General features: G+C 32.9%; 2 protein-coding genes across 8 annotated transcripts; both read right to left on the bottom strand.

Annotated features, from left to right (window-relative positions):
- Positions 1-660: 660 nt before the first annotated feature.
- On the bottom strand, positions 661-10,806 carry LOC135141753 (protein pygopus). Its single transcript, XM_064073151.1, has 6 exons — positions 10,715-10,806; positions 2,846-3,082; positions 2,449-2,793; positions 1,697-1,800; positions 1,525-1,646; positions 661-1,473 (listed from the first exon to the last, which is right to left on the bottom strand). Exons 2-6 carry the CDS (start codon positions 2,904-2,906, stop codon positions 1,353-1,355), a joined length of 753 nt encoding a protein of 250 aa, XP_063929221.1. The 5' UTR covers positions 2,907-3,082; positions 10,715-10,806; the 3' UTR covers positions 661-1,352.
- Positions 10,807-11,094: 288 nt separating this feature from the next.
- Positions 11,095-20,908, bottom strand: LOC135141752 (5'-nucleotidase domain-containing protein 3). 7 transcript variants are annotated; one of them, XM_064073145.1, is made up of 9 exons: positions 20,863-20,908; positions 20,320-20,806; positions 16,482-16,657; positions 16,199-16,426; positions 15,779-15,916; positions 15,572-15,729; positions 15,332-15,518; positions 14,947-15,087; positions 11,095-14,664 (listed from the first exon to the last, which is right to left on the bottom strand). In XM_064073145.1, exons 2-9 carry the CDS (start codon positions 20,501-20,503, stop codon positions 14,308-14,310), a joined length of 1,569 nt encoding a protein of 522 aa, XP_063929215.1. In that variant the 5' UTR covers positions 20,504-20,806; positions 20,863-20,908; the 3' UTR covers positions 11,095-14,307. The 7 variants fall into 7 exon arrangements, 6 of the variants coding, with proteins under 6 accessions (XP_063929215.1, XP_063929220.1, XP_063929219.1 ...); XM_064073150.1 differs by lacking the exon at positions 20,863-20,908 and having other exon boundaries at positions 11,095-12,713; positions 14,500-14,664; positions 20,320-20,850; XM_064073149.1 differs by lacking the exon at positions 20,863-20,908 and having other exon boundaries at positions 20,320-20,484; positions 20,547-20,850.
- Between the last annotated feature and the right edge of the window lie 1,063 nt (positions 20,909-21,971).

Below are 21,971 nucleotides of genomic sequence, written 5' to 3'. Positions count from 1 at the left end.
TAAAAGACACTAATCCATGTTTTTTCTCAAACAAATATTATTATAGGTATTACCAAAAGTTCGCCCTAGTTTCTCACATTTTTCATTTTTGATAATTTTTGTAAATAAAAAAGGATATTGTTGTGAGGGGGGATAAATATATTATTAATTTCGATATGTACAATGTAACACTATTGATCAAATTTTTTTTTAGAGTTTCGCTAAAACTATTAGATACTGTCCCCTAAGTAAGCTTTTTCTGAGATAACAGCCAAAATACGTTGGTTTACCGATTAATTTTTCTAGGACATTCTGCGTACACAGAATTAAATCTACTAAACTACAGTTAAGATTTCATTCCAAAACTTATTTAGTACAAATATTTTAAATATACTTTTTGGATATAAATATGTACTAATTTTGTATATATTATATACAGTGCAACACAATTAACATTATGATGTTACATATGTTCTCATAATTTTAAAAAATGATATCAACTCTCTGGGTGAATAAATAAACTTTAATTAATATTGTAATCATGTAATCCTTAAATCCATGCCAATGTTTTGATAAACTATGTTGTGTATAATACCCATGATAAAATTAATATTTAACGGTTTAACTTTTTCCTAAAATATATGCAAAGGTGAAAGTAGGATAGCTGGTCAAAACTACGGGTAAGGCACCATGTTATATTATAATTATACATTTAAAGTGAAACAACAATAAATAAAATAATGCTTTTGAGATATCTTGTATAAACTCAACAATCGTATTTTTCTAGTCAAAACTTATTTCATAGCTGTATATTTCAATAATGATACCTCCAAGATCCTAAAAAATTATTGTAGTAATATTTTTAATTGTTTACCAAAATTTAACTTACTTGTTAGTCATATATACATAACTATTACTGACGTCACTTGACTGTTGTGGCTCAACAATACGATCATTGTCACAGCATTAAAAAAAAATTACAAAAACGTGACCGTCTTTTCACTCATAAAGTTCCTAATTAATGAGAACGACATGGTGTTCATCCCTTTTTTTCAAAATAAAAAAAAAGAAAGAAAATAGTGTGTATCATACATTTAAATTACAATTGAAAATTATACATACACAAATATATATTTATATATATATTAAAACTAGTTGTAGGCTTGCTTACTAGAAGACCTTTACATGCACTTACAAAATTGTATTCTAATACACTATGTACAATATATTAAATTACAACGAGATTCTACAATATATGATTTGCCTTAAAACAAGTGATGTGATTTTTTTTAAATATCTTCAGTCTTATTATCTTATCAAATAATGGCTTTTAAATAACATGTAACAATATTAAGTATTGGTATATTTTACAACTATGGTTTAAATTTAACTAGTGGTATATTTTTTGATGCTAAACATTTATCACAAACCCATTCTGCATATACTTCTGCTGTTAATAACTGGAAAGCCGCTTCTGTTAAACCTGTACAACCCCTAAAAACAACGAAAAGTTGAAAAATATACATGAATCTAAGATTTGATTACCTGTGGAACCAAAAATTACAACCACTTTCACATAAAATAGCTTGGTCATTATCGTGAACTTCTTTGTGACATACTCCACAGGGGTAAATAGGCGGTGCATTTGGATTTTGTGAATTAAATACCTGAAAAGTCTAACTATATTAACACAATCATTTTAATAATATAAAATTACCATTGGCTGATCTGCAGGATATACTTTGCCTGCGCTCACAGGCATAGGTTTTGAATACATAGTATTCATAGGCGACATCATAAAATTATTATTATGGTGGGGTCCTGTTAAAACAATTTAGGTTAAACAATCTGATGTAAAATTCAAGATAAGGGCAAAACTAAGACTATAAAGTTAAATGGTTATCTGGGAACAGTTTACAAAACATTTTATTAACGTTTATGCATCATTATTATTGTGTTTGTTATTTTATATTACAAATACTTTGGCTTTTACTTGGAAGTCAACATTATAACAAATTTTCAAAGAATATAACCAATTAAACTGTTCAATGATTAAAAGTGAAGATGGCGTGAAATCATATTCATTATCATTACACTGAGCCTAAAATTAATTAATAGTCTATCAGTTTTATTCTGAAATATTTTTACAGGAATTTTTCGATTTAAAACTTGGTGTCTGAAATTTTATGACCATTGAGAATTTAAATGACAATCTTATTACCAGCACATTATATCCAAAGTAATTAATATGTTCTCTTGTAAATGAAAATTGTTGTATTATGAAACCACTAATGTGAATAATGCCCTTTTCAATTACAACACTTTACTGTTATCTAATGAATTTTGTAATCTTCCATGGACGTGATAACCTTTGAGATAACAAAATTTGAAATGATGAACAAATAATAGTTAATAAAAAAGGATTTTTTTTAAATACACTTATTTCATTTCATATCAAGCATTTAATACCTATCGGTCCATTTGGGCTGTTCATATTCATTGTACCAGGCATAGGGCCGTTCATTTGAGGTCCATTATTTATAGGCCCAGGTCCTCCCATACTTCCGCTCATTGGTCCATTTCCCGTCATGGGGCCCTGCATTCCTGGTCCCATGTTATTAATTGGACTATGCATAGGACCTGTGATAGAATGCATAGGACCATTTGGACTGTGCATCATGTGGGGGCCCATGTGGTTTGCCATTGGACCATTCAATCGAGGGCCATTTATCATCATCGGATTATTCATCATATGAGGATTGGGGTGCGAATTTGGGCTATGCATCAATGGAGACGCCATTCCCATCGCAGGACCTTAAATATGTATAATATTGTAAGAGTGATAACAAGCGTGTCTGCTATTTACCCATAGGTCTACACATATTCATGTTATTGACGCCCATAGGCATATTAGGGCCCATGCCCATGGAAGCACTATTTCTGACATTTATTGAATTCACTGTACTTGGGCAATCATCAAAGGGGTTTGAGGCTACAATAGTATCTCCATATCCCGATAACGGAGGTGGCAACAAATCCTGTACATTTGGAGGCGTTTGTATTGGTGTTTGAACATTTTTTCTTCGCTTTTTGGGATTTGAACCTGAAGTTGAGAGTTCCGATGCAATATTTTGAACATTTAGACGAAATGGTGACATGTGACTCATTTCTAGGCACTAGTTGTTCTAATTTATGATCACAACTAAAATTAAAATCATTCTTTACTGAAAATATACCATAATAAATAAACAAATTAGGGCTGCTCTGCTCACTACATTCATGGAGTTGAGCAACTAATCACCTAAACACCAATGGTAAATATCTGGGGAATTTTGTGTCAACTAATAACCAACGTAATCAACTAAATTCACTAAATAGATATTAAATGCACTAAATGTAAAGATCTTATATATGTATAGACCGAACATAATGGTAAATGGTCATTTATTTGTGACACCCATAAACAAACGAAATTCCTTCTTACATCACGCTCTGCTCTCTGCATACACATTAATGCGTTTGTTGCAAGTCAGTGGCGTAAGCAGACATTACTGTTTTTATGTTTGTGAGATACACTGCAGTTTTTAAATCAATTGAAGTTACAGCAGAAAAACCAAATGCAGAAATATGAGAACATTGAAAATTCTACTTTGCGTCAATAATATTTTCATTATGAAACGCATATGCGTTTCACAATAATGACATTTACTTTTATTACTGTTATAGCCATATATCTAATAGTACACTGATAGTACTATTTATATTGCTAACTCTTCAGAAGTAACATAGAAACGGTGTTCACAGACAGAGAGAGACAGAAGATGTTGTTTTCTGTCAAAGACTTCAAATATATATTTGAAGTCTTTGTTTTCTGTCTATAAGAGTACCGAGGGTCTGTGCGCATGTACACAAAATAGAAGCGAAAGTACGAAATGTCAAAACGCATCCAGTCACAAGTCAACCAAGTACGAGTGCATGCGCAGTACTGTTTAGTACCACAGAGAGACAGAGAGGTCCAATATATTGCTCTGCCGTTATGTTTTCGGAATCTTTTGAGGCCAGTTAGCAATATAGTACCATTAGATATATGGTTATAGCATACAAAACAGTAACTTTTTCCTTGAATATGTATATGCGAGGAGTCGAAAACTAATGGAAAGTAGGAACCAAATGTCAGTGAATATTGTTAATAATAACTAGCCCAATTGAATATTTCCATCTTTTTACTCCCTTTTGTGTTAAATGATCACGAAAATGTTGATTATGTTACCAGTCGACTGTCGGAAATCCCTAATCGAAAAAATATATTTTTTTTAGAATATATGAATTTTTCTACTTTAGTAGAAAAAATAGTATATTACACTTTTTTCATAAGACGACTTGTGGCACTCATTCTATTTGGCCACTTTTCGCTGCGCTCGTCGTGGTCAAAACTTATTCGGGCCACAATAATTGCCTTATGAAATATACGTGTAATAATGCACTATTAAAAAATTGGTCTAAAGAGTTTAGACAGTACTTTCTTCGCTGTCGGAAACGTGACGACGGCATGCCTATTATGTTTTTTTTTCTCATTACATTTTTGTAGCGGAGCATTTAAAAAAAAATTGCGATGACGTCATCAACATTTTTGCAAGGACACGTATATCAGTTTGGATAGATGTAGTGTAATACTAAAAAAAAATTGGGCTAGGCGGTTGAAATTTATGCGCTGCGTATGGACCACGCCAGACCAACGGTTCGTAACCGATGTTACGCATCGCGAAGAAAACTACATATAATAGAAACGTTGTTCACTCACTGAGTGTCCCACCGCCTTGGCATGCGCCGCTATTGTTCAACCAGAAGAAGGGTAGCTAAGAACCGCTCGGGTTACTAGTCTTCCAATTGTCCGGTTTTCAAATTACAATTTATGGTGGGTATGAACCGCTGTGAAGTTAACTGGCTTAAACCATGATAAAATTTTATTGTATATGTTACAGTGAAAGCCGGAAACCTGTGAATGCCAACAATCACTAGGGAATGCTGGCATTTACCATGGGCGCCCATAGGGGGGGGCCAGGGGGGGCGATGCCCCCCCCTGAGATTCTGCGTCAATTTCTTTTTTATTTGTCAAAATTAAACTTCAGCACATTTGTAAGAGTAGATACATACCCTACACTTTCAGTTTTATGGCCACACAAACACAGAAATGTGACAAACTTAGACCATCTGGTTTTGAAACCCTCTGTTCGACCCAGATTTGCCTGGAAACATGATAAATCTATCCTTTTTAACCGGTACTGAATTATGGGTTGTTTCGTTATTTGATTTTTACAGTTATTACAACACAAGAGCAAACATTTTATTGCTTACGTCGAAAAATTCATTCCGTTTTCACTTTTGATCTGTGGTGAAGTGACGTGTAAAGACGAATAGTTGTTAAACCGGCGTTTTGTTGACTATACTTTTTATTATTTATTTATTTCAAAATACAAGCGTAAGTACTCTTGATTAAATGTCTGTTTAAATTTTAAATTTAATATTTTATTTAAAAACAAAGAAATATGGATATTTGAAATTTCTTCAAGAGAAAAATTACAAATACTGATGATGATACTTCAGCTAATAAGAAGTATAAAATAAGTGGTGTTATTTATTACTACTGATGGCGGATTTTCAGAGTAGCCATCGATTTCGAGTGGAAATTTCGGTTGCTCCAGAACTGTTTCACCAGTGGGCGTGCGAACTACAACACAGATAGCATAGAAAATTATTTTGGCACTTTTATTCCATACCTGGATCATTTCATTCTTTCCTTAACGACATGATTTTCCGAAACAAAAGTGTCATCATACTCATTATTTTCCTTACATCCAAAAAATGTACATAACTTAAAACCAAGTTGCTTTAAAGGGTTGGGCGAATTTTACTCCACTGACAATTTATCAGACGAAATCCAAAATTGGCAGGATTTTGTAAAAATAAAAAAACTTGACAGTAGTATTTGAGAGAGAGAGAGAGAGTTAATGCCGAAGAAACATCTGTTGGTAGAGTAATTGACGATTTTGGCCAAGAAAAAAGAAATTAGCAATTTGCTTTTGATTAATTTTATATTTTTATAACTTTTTAATTTTAATATTTTACACTGTTTTGTTAATAATAAGAATAAAGATGTTGTAGGGTTATTTGCGAGTAGATTTGATTAACGTAGTTGATGATTAAAATATATATTTATAATAGTAAAGATTTATATCATTATATTATTTATATATACAAGAACAGAGTATATTACAAAAATTTCAGGGTGGCCCCCCCTGAGAAAGGTTTCTATGGGCGCCCATGGCATTTACTGACAACTTTTGACTAGTGAATGCTAGCATTCCCTAGTGATTGTTAGAATTAACTGCATTTCCAACTTTCACTATAACATACACAACAGGAACGTTGTCACTGTATGAGAAAACTAACGTTAACTGAACGTCAGTTGATGAGTTAAAATCCATATCCACGACATAATATTAATAAATTAATATTAATAATATTTTTAATCATTTTTAAGTGTCGGTCTCGCTGAAAATAAAACTATTTCTATAAATTATTAAAAATGATGCACAATTGGAAAGCGAGAAGCGAGTAAGGATGAATCAATTTCGACCCCCCCCCAGCTTTATTTATAAACAACGACGTCATAGCAAAACGCATCTGTGCGTGATGTTCGACGTCCCGCATGCTGTTGAATGCGCCAAGGTCATCTAAAAAGGTTATGAGTGCAAATAATTTATTTGCAGCACATTATCAAGGGGAAGAATGTCACGTAGACATTTGTTTGATTTGAATGAGTTTATCGCCCCGAAACAGATGACTAAAATTATTCATAAGCGTCCATTGAACAAAATATTCTGAATGTTATTTTGTTTTCATTATTAATTAATAATAATAATACAGGGCAGGTTAGAAGTGTTGGATATTAACAAACAAGAAAATTGGTGAAAGAATTCAATGTAATGTTATTATTATAATTCTTACCTTATCATTATTTTATTGTTATAAAGACGAGCGTATTCTCACATTTTCCAGAAAATGGGGTGGCTCGTTCTTAATTTGATCAATAATAAATTGACTGATTCATTAATTTTTTTGAGTCACCGGTTTAAGCAAATCTAAAAAATATTAATGCAATGATTAAAAGTCTGTTCATATTTTGCACATTTGCGAAAGAATTTATTCGGCAAAATTTTGAGATGCCGTAATCAGTTTTTTTGGGTTGATAAACAGATACATTTTCATTAAAAAATTGTTAATCAAAATCTATCTTTTAGCCCCTCCAAAAAATTGATAACGTCATCTCAAAATTTTGCCGAATAATTTCTAGCCAAAATGTACAAAATATATATGAGTTTTTACTTTTTTGCATTCATATTTTTTAGATTTCCTTAAACAGGTGGTTCAAAAAATTAATGAATGTGTCGATTTATTTTATTGATTAAATCAGGAACGGCTCACTCCATTTTCCCAGAAAACTTTCGGAATACAATATTGTTATTTTTAGTATTACACTACACTGCACTAATCCAAGTTGATATACGTGTCCTTGCAAAAATGTTGATGACATCATCACAAAATTGTGTAAAAAAAAAACTCAACTTGAAAATGCTGGATATTTTCATTGTATTTCAGGAGCAAGGAAAGTTCTGTCGAAACAACTTTCGACCAATTTTTTTTTGTAATGTTAAATCATCAGTGTGACCGATATTCAACTGAAAGTTGGACTTTTTTTGCCGACTTTGCGGCTAACCCATTTCGAGTTTGATAAGACAACATTAGTGATTAAGGTTTGTGGTATGTACTAGGGAGTTCGTACGTTTGAGCAGTGAACAGGGACGTTTCGAAAGGTAAGAGAATTCCCCTTTTACTGTGATGTGCGATTAGCACTTCTCGCTATAGAATTGTGTACATTTAACAAGCTGTGTTGATTTGATTGAAATTTGTAAACTTGCATTTGAAAAGAACGACTAAATTTGATAATTGAGAACACAGCCCTTTGAAAGAAATTAACAAAATTATTCACGCCATTTTTTGTGTAGCAAATTCAAGGTCACTTCTCCACCTTTCGATCCACCACGTGTATTAGAATGCATTCCACCATTTAAAACCCAACGTAGGGTCCCATCTTGTAGACAATCACCGTTCATGACCACTTTTCAAATTTTCACGGCTTTTTAGAATTTTGTTCACATGCCAATTTTAGACGAGATGTTTGGGTTATCACAGGGTGAAAGTTTATTTAAAACATTTCCATGGAAGTTCATTCATTTGGGGTAGGACAAAAAAGAATTTATATTGAAGCAAAAGTTACGAGAACACCAAAAACGATTGCCACATTAAAACAAAATTGATTTATTTTCATCTAGTTCGCAGTCTGTTAAGTATCATATCGTATCGGTGGAAAATACGATTTCCTTAGGGAAGTGTAAATATATATTTATAACATTTTCTTCTTGGCTGGTTGAGTTCTTTCTGTTTAAGTTATACAGCCTTCCCATTTGCAATTCGTTATTCAGTAATTGGCTTCCCCTGTTGGATTACTATCGAGTGAGCAATATAATTTGTAATCGAGTTACATTTGAAATAACATTTGAACAAAGTACGTGTGTCTTACCAAATTCTGACGATTAATGATGTCTACAGTTCCGCCGTTTACCTGCATTAATGGGTTTTGGAAATTTTATTAAAATGAATGCTAAAAATTTTAAATTGTACCGAGTCGTTCAGTTTTGCAATTCTGCAGTTTTTAAAATTCATCCCTATTTTTTACATGATTTGAATATGTATTCGCCTGTGGTATCCCCAGTAAGACCGTGACCGATATTGGATGTAACTTGAACCACTGTTCAACTGTTCGTTACGTTTGAGGTTAAGTTGATTGTGTTTTCCAAGTGTTTTCGAACTGAATTGTGTCTTTTTCTGAATTCTTTAAGTAACTGAAGGGCCGTAACGAACGATTTTTTGCTTTTGTTGTGTTTCGTACTGAAAATCCTTTTAAAAAAACAGTTCTTTTCAGAACTAACTTGTGTTCATTTTGGGCCGTTTTTTGGCTTAAATTTTCAACAAATTCAAGAACTTGATGAAAAATGGCTTTTACATTTGAACATAAGACTTTTATGATTGAGTCTTACTTTCGAAATGGTCAAAAAATCGACGTACAATGGCAATATTAATTCCTGACACGTGGACCGAATTTAGAGAGCAATTTTCAAACAATATTGTGGATTATGCTAATTTTTACAATTCATTAAAGCGTAGTGCACTTGCCGAACAATATTGAAAAAGACTTGGGATTATTTGCTTATCGATTACAATGTGTGCAAGAATTACATGACGGGAATTTTCCAATCAGACGTGAATACTGTGAGTGGTTTTTGAACACATTTGATGATGAACTGCTAGAGAAGACATTTTTTACGGATAAAGCTTGGTTCCACTTGAGTGGTTATGTTAATTCCCAAAATATGCGAATGTGGAGCCAAGAGAAACCACCTTTTTATGTTGAGGCCCCACTTCATGCACAAAAAATTGGTGTTTGGGCTGCAATTAGCCAAAGACGCATCATAGGCCCATTCTTTTTTAATGGTAAGAAAATGAAAACCAAAGTTTTTTAACTTTCTTCCTCAACTTATCATTTTTTAGGCAATTTAACTGCTATTTGATATCTGGAAGAAATTTTGGGGCCATTCAGAAGAGAACTCCATGATGATGAATTAGCTTTTGGTTTTTTCCAACCATTACGAGAGTTTTTTGACCAAAGAGTTATTAGTCGAAATACTGAACATATCTGGCCCCCAAGATCATGTAATCTTACACCTGCTGATTTTTTCTCTGGCCGCATTTAAAGAACACAATGTATTGTACTCCTGCTAATGATTTGGAAGATTTAAGGAACAGAATAACTGAAAAAATCAACGAAATAAACAACAATGAGGTTATATTGAACAATGTCATTGATGCAGTCTGAAGAAGAGTTTTGCTGTGTTTTCAAGAAAATGGGGAACATTTGCAGCATTTATTGTGAATAGGGACTTTAAATGTAGTGTTTAATGCTCTAATGGAAATTAATTGTGAATTTAAGTGTCTTTTTTTTTATTAAAAAATAAATGATGAAAATTCAAAATTTTGGTTTGTTTTTGGCTGAAAAATGTGTTTGCACAAGTCGATTTACCTCATTAAAGTGAAAGCAAACCATCATCGATTTAAAAGTCGATTCCTTTACTGTGGTCTGTTTTTATGGAATTATATTCACCGAATTCGCCCCCACATTTCAGGATACGTTCAAAACAAAGAAGATGAGTTTTACTAAATCAAAAATCTGAACATTTAAATGGTTAATCATTCATTATTTAAATTCAGTTCTGAGTTCACGCCATTTTTTTCTTTCCATCTGTCAATTTAATTTATTTGAAGTTATGAACTATGTGGATCAATCATCGACGTGACTTTTCCGAAACAAATGAAAATCAACAAATGACTCGATTACAAATTATATTGCTCGCTCGATACTTCTAATAGTAATGAGAATGTGTATTACAGGAGATAATTTCAAGTTGGCCACTTGCGCCAACGCAACTTATCACTTTGCGTCACCGATTTGCGTCAACAGTGTTGGGGCATTTCCAAGTTCGACATTTCCATTAATGCAACGAGAGTGCAACGACGACACCTTTGCCTATTTGGTAATCTTTCTTCGTTTCATACTCACTTTCACTAGAGTTTTTGAATAAATTAACAGCAACACCCACTAAAACTTGCCAGACAACCGATTTTTCGAGATAACTTGCGCTACCTATTAGAGGTCCCGCAACTCAATGCTGCAAACTGCACCGGAAAATTCGACACAAGTGTGTTTGTTTACTGCATTACCCCTAGCAACTAGCATTTGATATCCAAATCAGTACTAGAAAGTTGCGTTTCAGCAGTGAGTTGGGTTGGCGCAAGTGGCTAACTTGGAATTGACCCCACAGACTTCAATCGGGTAAACTTTCTACAACAAAAGTGTTTATATTCTCAACATAGAAATATGATTAGATATGTGTATCTACTGTCATAGGTGTAGAAAAATTGGACAAAAAATTAAATAGGTATACTAAACACTATTTATTGAAATAAAATTTAATACATTTTACTTTTTTAATACTATTCCTTCATTCAACTACCTAGAAACACACATGTAAAATGGCACACTTCTACTAAAAATTCTAACAAAATACTATAATTGCTATTATCTTACTGACAATATATACTGACTAATAAGTTTGTTCAAGTTTTTGAGTCCATTTTGTATTGTTTGTAAATAAGGCATTTATATGGCCGTCACAGAATAACGGTTCAATTCTGGAAGGGGAAGGTAGATTCCGCAGTCTAGTAAAACTAGCAACTTAAAGCGATTATACACAAAAGGGCGTATTTAAAGAAAACTTATTAAAGTAATCAGGCGAAAGTAATATTAGTTATTATTAGTTTTATTTTACTTTTGAATGTATCACATGTGGAATCTTCTTAGATTACTTAGTGCGCGATACACTATAACGTTTATTATCCAACACCAAAAATACAAAATTATAAAAATTGACCTGACCTGAGTACAGATTAGTATTGTCTAGATAAGGCTAACAGAGACAGTTTTTGTAATTTCGTATTTTCGGCGCTGTTGTAGGGTAATGAACGATATATATATATATATTATTACCAAGGCGCGGAATAAAATCTCACGCGCTCGATCCAGTGCTGCCGCGTCGATACTTTGATTACAAATGCTTTTTCCTTTTGGACTATATCAACATAATATAACATTTCAAAATCACAAATCTGAAAAATTAAAAAGGGCACCGAGCAGTAGCGGCTCTTCAAAGGCAGGGGAGGCTGAGCCTCCTCTATTTTTTGTAGCTGAGCTTCCTCTAATTTTTTTCGATGAAAGAATTTGTATTTTTGTAGACATTTGTTTTTTTCAGAATATTTTGTTTGATTTCATTTACTTTCATCATATATCAGGTTGAAATGTAGAAAAGATTTATATTTGCCCCCTTACAATCATAATTCACACCACTCCGCGTCTGGCTTAAGCGGCAGAGGCTAGCTAGCCGCTAGCCTCCGACGACGATGCATTTTAATAATAAGACCGTAACCTTGACGCATCGTCATTCTGTACTGCATTGGCTAAAACGTTGATCCGACTGCCGCTCCAAGCCGCTAGCCTCCGGCTAGTTCATCTCTTTTCAAATCAAGTCGTACGGATAATTTTATCTCTTTCTTATTAGTTGGCGCAATCGCGGGTGTAAATAGGAAAAACATTGAGGTAGTTTCGCGTGCTCCCTGTTCAGTGGTGGTGGTGTTTAAGCTTTACGTAGGTACAGTCCCATCATTTGAACTGTATCTAATAAAATTTTATTGGTATTTCAAAGTTAACCATGAAGGTTGGACCCACAAAACCATAAGTTACAAATTCAATGCAACCCTGGATGTTTCTAGCCCACTACAAACTGGCGGCACGCACCTTTTATTGGCGTCATTTTCCCCTACATTGTGCAACAATTCCTCAAAGTAGCGGTTGTTAAAATTTTACTAGGTACTGATGTAGTGTAGGAACTATAAGGTGTTTTTTGTATCGTTTATTTGTGTTACCGGTATATTAATATTACTTATACTTACCGAGAATGAGCAACGAAAATTATTCAGTCTGTTGTGCAGATATCGTAGTCTATCTATTAAAAAATGAATTTAGTTGGTAGCTTTGATTATGATAAAAAGATAGCTATAAAACAAAAAGGAAGACCAACACCATCACTTCCATTAATGGTAATGAATGACAGATAGAATTAGAAACAAAACAGAGCATTTCATGAAAATAATTATGATAAAACTAAATAGTTAACGGCTTCGGTTTTAAGAAACAACTTATACTGTTGGAATTGTGTATTATTTATAAGTGATAAATCTTCCGTTTGGGGTAACAGGCTGTAATAATTTACAAAATTTGTCAGGAGCCATAGAAAGGCATGAAAAAAAAAAACAGGAACACATATTTTCTTCGATTAAATTAGAAGTGTTTGCTAAGCAAAACATTGCCAATACTTTAGATTCGGCTCATAAGAGGGATATTGAGAACTATAACGAGAAAGTTGGCAAAATAGGGCAATTTTGAAAAGACTAATCGATGCAATTTATCAACGCAAAAGTGTTTTTTTCGTGGGCATAACGAAAAAAAAAGATTCAGATAATAAGAAATATAAAAAATAGTGCTTTTCAAATTTGAACCTCCTCTGAAGAAAACTTCACGAGCTGCCACTGGCTGCTATTTATATATATTTGAAGTAATATAGAAATATTTTTTTATCAGCCGCAAACACTCCTAGTGAGACGCACTCGGCACGTCCTTGTGGACCATGTCAACTCCACTACTCGCCGTAAAACACACCTTACTTCAACTGGGAGATTGCAGCAGTAAGATTTAATTCCGCGCACTAAGTATTACATTGTGGACATGTAGTCCATATGATTTTCTAGAGTTTCGAATATTTAGTTTTTTGAATACTTTTGGGTATATAAATAATGAGAATAAAGTAATGTATCAAGAAAATAATGTTTATAACATAAGTATGTAGTAAACCACCTTACAGTTAAAACTTAACTTGGTCCTTATAATTTTGGATATAATTTACGATTCCACATCAACGGGTGATTTGAGCAGAAATACTTACATTTGCAAAACAGCTTTTGAGATTGCTATTATACACCTGTTTAAAACAATATTTTTAAATTTTGTAAACGGAGGACTTTGTCATGTTATTTTATAACAAAACAGGAGTATATCTAATACCTTAATCATAATCAGTCTGAACCTACATATAACAAAGTGTCAACTACATTATTTTCCAGAGATTACTCTACTTCTTTATTAGTTATTTTTCAAAGGCATGACAGATCTTAAATTAAAAATCGACTTCACAAATCAGTTTTCTGATAAGAATTAATTGATCAATTGATGTCAGAAAGTTTTGACTTGAAACGCTTATTCTGATTTGTGTTTAAAATACAGTCGGTAATTAATAACTATTTTATATCAATAAGTGACGAGATTATTTGAGATTTAATGTTTAGTTGATATTTATAAAAAAATCTTATAAAATTGTGTCTGACCAATATTGTGAATCAGTTTTAAGACAGTTCTGAGTTATATTTAAAATTTATGAGTATTTAAAGACTGATTGGATGTTTTACTTATGAAAAGCATGTTTGGATATTAAGCGTTCGAGAATAATTAGCATGAAAAAAGTTATTCCGATTTTTAGGGGAAACTTATACAAAATAAGAAATGTATTCATGAGGCATCACACCTCGTCTAGGATAAAAAGTATGCTTTACGGAATAATTCAATAAATTTGTGATATTTGATGTATAAATGTCAGCAAATCTAAAGAGTCTTCTTGAGAAATAAGTTGGATTGTGATATGTTCGAAATACACTGCCAAACTGTGGATTAAATACTACCTTTATATCGTTTCTTAATTTATCTCTCTCTGCCATCCATTTTTGCAGAACTTTTTGCTCGTCTGGATCTTCACAGTCCTGATGGTCTTCTATTAATTGAGTTAACATTTGTAACCAATTTGCGTTCTTTTTAAATTCCACATTATTCAAGGTCGCAATCTCATGCTAAAACAAATAAGAAAAATTAGCACAGAATTTTTTTATTGAATTAAATTTCGTCACTCGTACAGTACGACTTTTAGTAAGAGTATCATCATTTATGAATTTGTTCTGGGTCGGCTTTGGCGGTATTTATCTCCACTTACTTCTTTACCGTTGTAAAACTTTTAATTATTATGAAGTTTCAGACTAATAAGAGAAAATACAATGAAAGCATACTAAAAGTTAATTGTGAACATTGTCTCATTGTACGGTAACAGTAATAACTAAAGCCAAATTTTTACTTACTGTTAGCTCATTTATAATGGCGCCAGTTCTCCACCCATGTTCCAAAGTGACGTCTGCTAAATCGCTATATGGGTGATCTCCAAAATACAACACTTGATGTCCACGCCATCCTGTTAAATCTTGCAATTGTTTAACGGTTCCCTACAAAATAATAACTAGTATTTTCCACTTTACTTCGTATTAAATTGTACATATTTTAACTATGTTCTTCATTGATTCCATGATTTCCAGTTTAAACAGACCTGAAACAAACACACAAAGCAAACGGTTTCTATGATCATGGAACCAATAACTAACCAGTTTATTATTATTATTATTAATATTATTATTAATATTATTTGTTTACACTACTGTTAAAAGCATGCAGACACATTTTTACATTTACTTCATAGTAAATAACTCCTTTCTCTAGTTTAGTTACTCGATCCCAAATATGACTACCACTTTGTTCATCGTAAACTCGTATCGGTCTTGAAACATCCGTGAAAAATCTGGGCTTCCTGGCCTGAACGATAAGAACATCAAAATATTCTTTCCAGTCTTTTCCAACCAACATCTCCATACCCTTGTTGCTAAAGACAACAGTAGATACATGTAAGAATGCTATCAAATTTGATCAACTTACACAAATTTGTAGGGACTATTCGTGACTAAAAATAATTTTTTGTTGGAATTCTTAAGTCTGTCAAAGAATGGGCGAAGCTTTTCGTTAGATTCAATGTATTCGGAAACATTCTCCGAAACTATCTTGTGCATTAATGGATGAGAACTTTTTACGGAACTCTATAATTAAAATAGTATCGGTCTGTATATCATGAGATTGTCAAATTACCTTAACGTCTCTAAACAAGATTTCGGGATGATAATCTATGTGGTTGCGTTCGAAATAATCAGCTACGTTACATAACAAACCCATTTCAGGGACAGAAAAAAGATCTGCTAGCTGTACCATTTTTGCTTGGTTGAAGTCCTAAAAAATCAATTACAACAAGTTTGCATAAAGGTTGTTTTATCAACATGGGCATTAACTTTTGTCGCTTTATTAAAACAGTAATAAAACTCCCCGACAAAATTATAAATTATTAGCGGTCAGTTAGTGGAACAATTTATAGATATAAAAATCGGTACCTAATGATATGTAGAATATTGCAAATATACATATACGGGATGTATAATAAAGAAATAATGTTAAATTAACTATAATTCATGTAACTATTTGCAATGAATTAACGATATAGGTTGTTAGACTTACCGAGGCATTTTTTGAATGTCCTTCAACATGTGCAATTGGTATTATCCGGTTTTTATAAAGCTTAAGAACTTCGTCAACAGAAAGTGGTTTCAGACCCTTGTAAACAGAACCGAACTGGATTTGCAAAAAAGAATCCAGTTTTAGTAGAACGCCCTTTCCTATGTCATAGTGCAATCCTCTGACAGCAAATCCTGGTTTGTACTCCAACTGTGATATTTCAAGAGGATACTACGAAAAACCCATTAATAAAACATATTAACAACTTCATAATTAATATACTTGCTTTAAACCTTTCAATTAGTATTTGTCTGCCTAAATTGTACAGTACATAATCCATAGACGGCTTATAACACGCTAAAGTGTAATCATAGTCAAAACCATACACATTTACCTCTTTTAAATCAAGTTCGTTACAGGCAAAAACGGCTTTTGGATTTACATCTTTTGGCAGTTTTTTCGCTAAAACAATAATAATAATTATTTAATGATTAATCTTAACTTTGGTATCACATATTAAAGATAATTCTCACTGCCAAAAACTTCAGTGTTTTCATTTTTATTTCCCGAGCGTAAGCGAAAGAAGTATTGTAATCTAGTCCATTGGCTGACTCTCTACTTTTACGTTTTCTCGACCTTTCATGACCCCTAGAGTATGAAGAAATAGGTCTCCGGTTCCCGTCTTTCTGCCGTTCCGATTTTTCTTAGACAGATAATCTCCGAAAGTACTGGATCGATTGTTGTCAAATTTTTGTATTTATATCAGGAATATATGTAGATAGTAGAATGCAAAGCAAAATTTATCTAATCATCCCCACTAATAATGTGATGTTGTCACTTCAAAATTCTACATAGTAAATGGATTTTAAATTGTATAAAATAACACAGTCCTACACATATAGTTTATGACTCCGTGTTGAGCTTTTACCCGAAACGCCCAGATCTTTGGAAAAAAAAATTGGTCGAAAGTTGTTTCGACAGAACTTCCCCCGCACCTAAAGTGCAGTGAAACATATTCAACATTTTCGAATTGAGTTTTCTTTACACAATTTTCTGATGACGTCATCAACATTTTTGCAAGGACACATATATCAACTTGAATTGGTGCAATGTAATACTAAAAATAACTACATTGTATTCCCAAAATTTTGTAGGAAAATGAAGTGAGCCGTTCCTGATTTAATCAATAAAATAAATTGACTCATTCATTAGTTTTTTTGAGCCACCTGTTGAAGCAAATCTAAAAATATGAATGCAATGATAAATCACAAGTGAGAACTCATCATATTTTGCACATTTTGGGGGAACAAACAGATATATTTTTATTAACAATTTACCATGCTTTGAAATCTTGAAGATGTTTTAACATTATCATAAGCATGGTAAATTTTTGATCAAAATGTATTTGGTCGTCCCCCTAAAAAAATTATGACGTCACCACAAAATTTTGCTGAATAAATCCTATCTAAAATGTAGAAAATATGATGAGTCTCTTGTTGTGATTTATCATTCTGTTCATATTTTTTCGAATTGCATATACAGGGAGACCTAAAAAAAAATGAATGCGTAAATGTATTTTGTTGATTTAATCAGGAACTACAGAACCGAATGTTTTGGAATCGTGCAGATGTTTTAAGGTTATAAAGAGCATAATAAATTTTTAGTCAAAATATGTTTGATTATCTTCTCCAAAAAACTGATGACGTCAGCTCAAAATTTTGCCGGATAAATCCCATCCAGAATGTGCAAAATATGATGAGTGTGTACTTGTAATTTATCATCCCATTCATATTTTTTGAATTTCCATATACCGTGTGACTCAAAAAAATTAATGAATGCGTAAATGTATTTTATTGGTTTACTCAGGAACTACAAAACCGAATGCTTTGAAATCTACTGCGAAAAAAAACATAATAGGCATGCAGTCGTCACGTTTCCGACAGCGAGGGAAGTACTGTCTAAACTCTTTAGACCAATTTTTTTATTATACAATTGACAAAAATAATCTTAACCGAAAGACCATGGAACAAAATCTAAGTCATATTTGACGAAAAATTATCCTTCGTAAGTCACTCATTCTATTCAAGGACATCACGCACAAACATTGTAAAAAGAAGTCCTTCGTACATAACATTGATTCAATTAGATAATGAGTACCAACTTCATTAGGTATGGTGATGGAAGTGATATTTTCTTTGATAATGTGTCTAGAGTTGGTAAAATTGATAAAGTTAAAAATAAATTTTCAGTTATATATTAAGTATTTTAATAATTAAATTGTCAGCATTATTCTGATTTATAAGTATTAGGTCTGGCTTATAAATAATTATATGGATAGGAATTATGGTATATATACATATATAACTTTTTGTTTTTACGAATGAATACAGAATGTTGGCCTCTAGGAAAATAAATCTATTATTATTATAGGTGTTACATAAACTTTTGCGATAAGGTTATTCATTTCTTGAGGGAATCAACTTAGCAATAATGGAATAATGCTCTTCAACACAACGAATCGTCTACGCGAGCGAAAAGCTAGTCATTCATTAACTGCAACCGGTGCTGTTGCGGAAGTTTATGAATCATAGTAGGCAATTCCAATGTTTCAACTTGTTGCGACTGCGTGAACAGCAACCGCTGCTGCTGCGAATGAGTTTATAGAAATCCAGCTTTATTTCCGGACAGTACGAAATAGAGAGATCTGTAGAGCAGTTCCACATTTCTTAATATTTTCAGTAATTCACCACCAGGTGACGGCGCCTCTCGGACATTTACTCTAGACCTGTGCTCGAGACTTTCGTCAAGTGATTAAATTAATGGACCTGTAGGGAAACGTTTTGCGTCATGCGTAAAATGAGGGGTCTCGGGTTCGATTCACGACGACGTGTCTAACGGTACACCCAATTTTCTCAACAGCTTGAGAATACAGTAGTGAATTGACATACGTGTCTTTGATGAAATGTTGCTCGGAACATTTTCCAATGGGAAAATTCATTGGAAACAGGTTTAGCCTCTCTGCACCCGCGAACTCTTTTAATGCATAAACATAAACAGTCGAAGTTAAGCATGCATTGATAATGTTTTCTCGTTAGTTATTTGCTTCAAGTAGATTTTATATTGTCTGTATTATTGCAAACTGGCCCCTTTGCACTTTGCGTGTTCCCTGGCACACCCTAGAGCAGTTTTTTAAATTTATGAATCTATCATTACGGAATTTGGTTTATAAATAACGAAGAATGAATTCTGTATATGCATGGCTTCATTACATTGAAATATTCAAGAGAAAACACAATAATTAAAAATCGATCTTTGAATTTACTAGAAATTTTATTACGCTATAAATTTTTTATTCTACTCACTCTTATTATTATTGATAGGTCTTATTTACTTTTGTAAAAAGATATTTTTTTGAAGTATTTTTCGGGGTTCATTCCCTAAAGATTTTTTTCCGTAATTTGTAACTAAGCACCAACAACCACGAGTTTGCGTTAATTTAGCGAAAAATAATGAAGCCTCATTTTTTTAGACTGGTAAATTATGATTTCATTTATTATCCTTTTCTGATTAACCCGATCCAACATTTTACCAAATTTTAAGTCGCACCAAATTTAACTTCCAGGAATGATATAAAAGATTGTAAGTTTCATCTACATATAAAGTAAAAAAAAGAAATATTTTTCCATTTTCACTGAGGTTTTACCGATCATCATAGTTTGAGTATGACAATAGGTTTTCTGTTGGTGAAAATGGGTCAATTACTTGGTACCCATACTTACACTGGCACTTTGCTTTTATTTTTTTGTATGCCTCCTCCAGTCGTTGTGTTGAGTGACGTCTTTGAGTATTTCTTAAATTTATCCCATTATAGTTAGATATATGGGAACGACATGATTGTAATTCTGAACATATTTTAAAAACCTTGCTTAGGAACATTACGTTATGTAAATAGTGAGTATTCTTGGATCTGAATAATTTTCTATCTTTATTTGATTCACAGTTGTTTTCTGTATTGTTTATTTTTTGCCCACATCACCATATCATTATCTAATCGCCATCATTAACACAGACTAAACAACAAACACATATTGTAAAGCAAATACGTATGCACTATGTTCACTCACTGCATTGGCATTGAACCGACAAATCGTACGGCACACAGTGGACTTGGCTGTAGACTTGGCCCACGGCCATGCAACGTTTCGATCCCTTCGCCTCGGCATTTCGACATGGCTTTGATAGTATTACACCACGCATGATCGTAGAACGTGGTGTGGAAGAACACAAAACTGTACACACGCAATGCATCTGCCAAATTTAAAACTCGGTTTACTTTTGTCTCGGTACTCACAATCGTTTCACTATGAACCGCAGATTTTATGGAATTTCATTCTGGTGCTATCAACTTCAGTTATTTTCGGCGATGCTGGTTATTATGTATACTATCACTAATTGAATAATCAGTAAGGCATTTTATAAGCAAGTCGTTTCGTAACAGTATGCGCAGGTGTGCGCGCAATATATCAGGCTATCAATAAAATGTTTTCTAAAACTGAAACTATTGTTGCTATTTCGGCAATGTTTTGTCACACTTTTGTGGGTGGGCTTGCTCTGCAAATTGTAAACGTATACTCACACGCGGTAATAATAATAAATTAAAAATATACGTCAAATTGTTTTGAAGCAGCTGGTGCACTTCCCACTGATTATAATTAAGTAATCACATGTTTTCTCGATAAAAATTCTTCTTTTTCATTGGTTGCTTCGATTCATGTGCGGTTCATTACTGCCACGTTCGCGGAGGTAATTATTTCAATTTGAGTAAGTTGATTTTCATCAAAATTTTTATTAATATTGTCACAGATGCTAAAATCTGTAACCTAGCATCCCATTCGTCACAATATCATTTATGGTGTTCCGATTCAAAATTAAGTTTCATGGCAAGAGATAAAAAAATACAGGGCTTTTATAAATGATTCTAAGGGCATAGTTGGCCATGGATGTCAAAAATCCCGCTTCGCTGAAATTACGCCCGTGATATTTCTGATAGTTCTCACTTGTCACATTGATGTCTAATGTCATTTGTAACCTGTCAATTAAAGTCGTCGTTTTTATTGTTTTGACGTTTTTCAAGTGCGAATTACAGTAATTCTCGTTGATCCAAGCTCAGAACAACAAAACAATCGTTTTCAAAACTCTTGGTGGTTGCGTACGAAAATCGTGTTTTTGTGCTAGGAAGCGAAGGCTATGAAAATGGTTTATTCTGTTGAACAAGACACTTTCATCGTTATGTCTTGTTATCGCAATGGGACCTCGTGAACGAAAAGTGTGTGTATCCTGTAACCGCTTGTAAGCAAGAATATCTGGCTAAATACCCTGATTCAATAATTCAAGAAAAACCGTTAGAGGCTCACATTAGAGATGTAATCAACAGATTTGTTCAAACTGGCAGTATCAACAAAGATAAAAGTTTTGACGAAAGGATGTTACAGAATATTTTTGAAATTAAAAAGAGAGTGAACATGTCTCTTGAACAAAATGATGAACAAAACATTTATCGTGATGTTTAACCGCAATAAATTTGTTTCTTTTTATTGTAATGAATTAGTTTTATTTTTTAAAAAGATATGAAGCATTTAGGCAACCAGTTATACAGATGTGTGTGGTCTTTGTCATGCGTCCTTGGGCACTTTGTGTTTAGAGTTAAACTTGAGAGGCGGCACGTTTACGTGACCTACTACGACCTTATAATCATTTATAGAAACCCTTACATTAC

Source organism: Zophobas morio, unplaced genomic scaffold, assembly GCF_036711695.1.
Source record: "Zophobas morio isolate AGI-343-1 ecotype UQ-CSIRO unplaced genomic scaffold, CSIRO_AGI_Zmor_V1 ptg000044l, whole genome shotgun sequence".
NCBI classification, from domain to species: domain Eukaryota; kingdom Metazoa; phylum Arthropoda; class Insecta; order Coleoptera; family Tenebrionidae; genus Zophobas; species Zophobas morio.
Note: the sequence above shows the minus strand (reverse complement) of the source record. Positions and strands in the feature narration are given on the sequence as shown.

Bases quoted from the DNA above. Each gene is read 5' to 3' on its own strand.
- LOC135141753 (XM_064073151.1), bottom strand. From the start codon at position 2,906: ATGGGCATGGGCCCTAATATGCCTATGGGCGTCAATAACATGAATATG. The intron at 2,794-2,845 runs GTAAATAGCAGA...TACATATTTAAG, and splicing joins GAATATGTGTAGACCTATGG to GTCCTGCGATGGGAATGGCG. The intron at 1,801-2,448 runs GTATTAAATGCT...TTGTTTTAACAG, and splicing joins CAGCCCAAATGGACCGATAG to GACCCCACCATAATAATAAT.
- LOC135141752 (XM_064073145.1), bottom strand. From the start codon at position 20,503: ATGCATTGCGTGTGTACAGTTTTGTGTTCTTCCACACCACGTTCTACG. The intron at 15,730-15,778 runs GTAATTTGACAA...TTTTAATTATAG, and splicing joins TCTTGTTTAGAGACGTTAAG to AGTTCCGTAAAAAGTTCTCA. The intron at 14,665-14,946 runs GTAAGTAAAAAT...TATTTGTTTTAG, and splicing joins CCATTATAAATGAGCTAACA to CATGAGATTGCGACCTTGAA.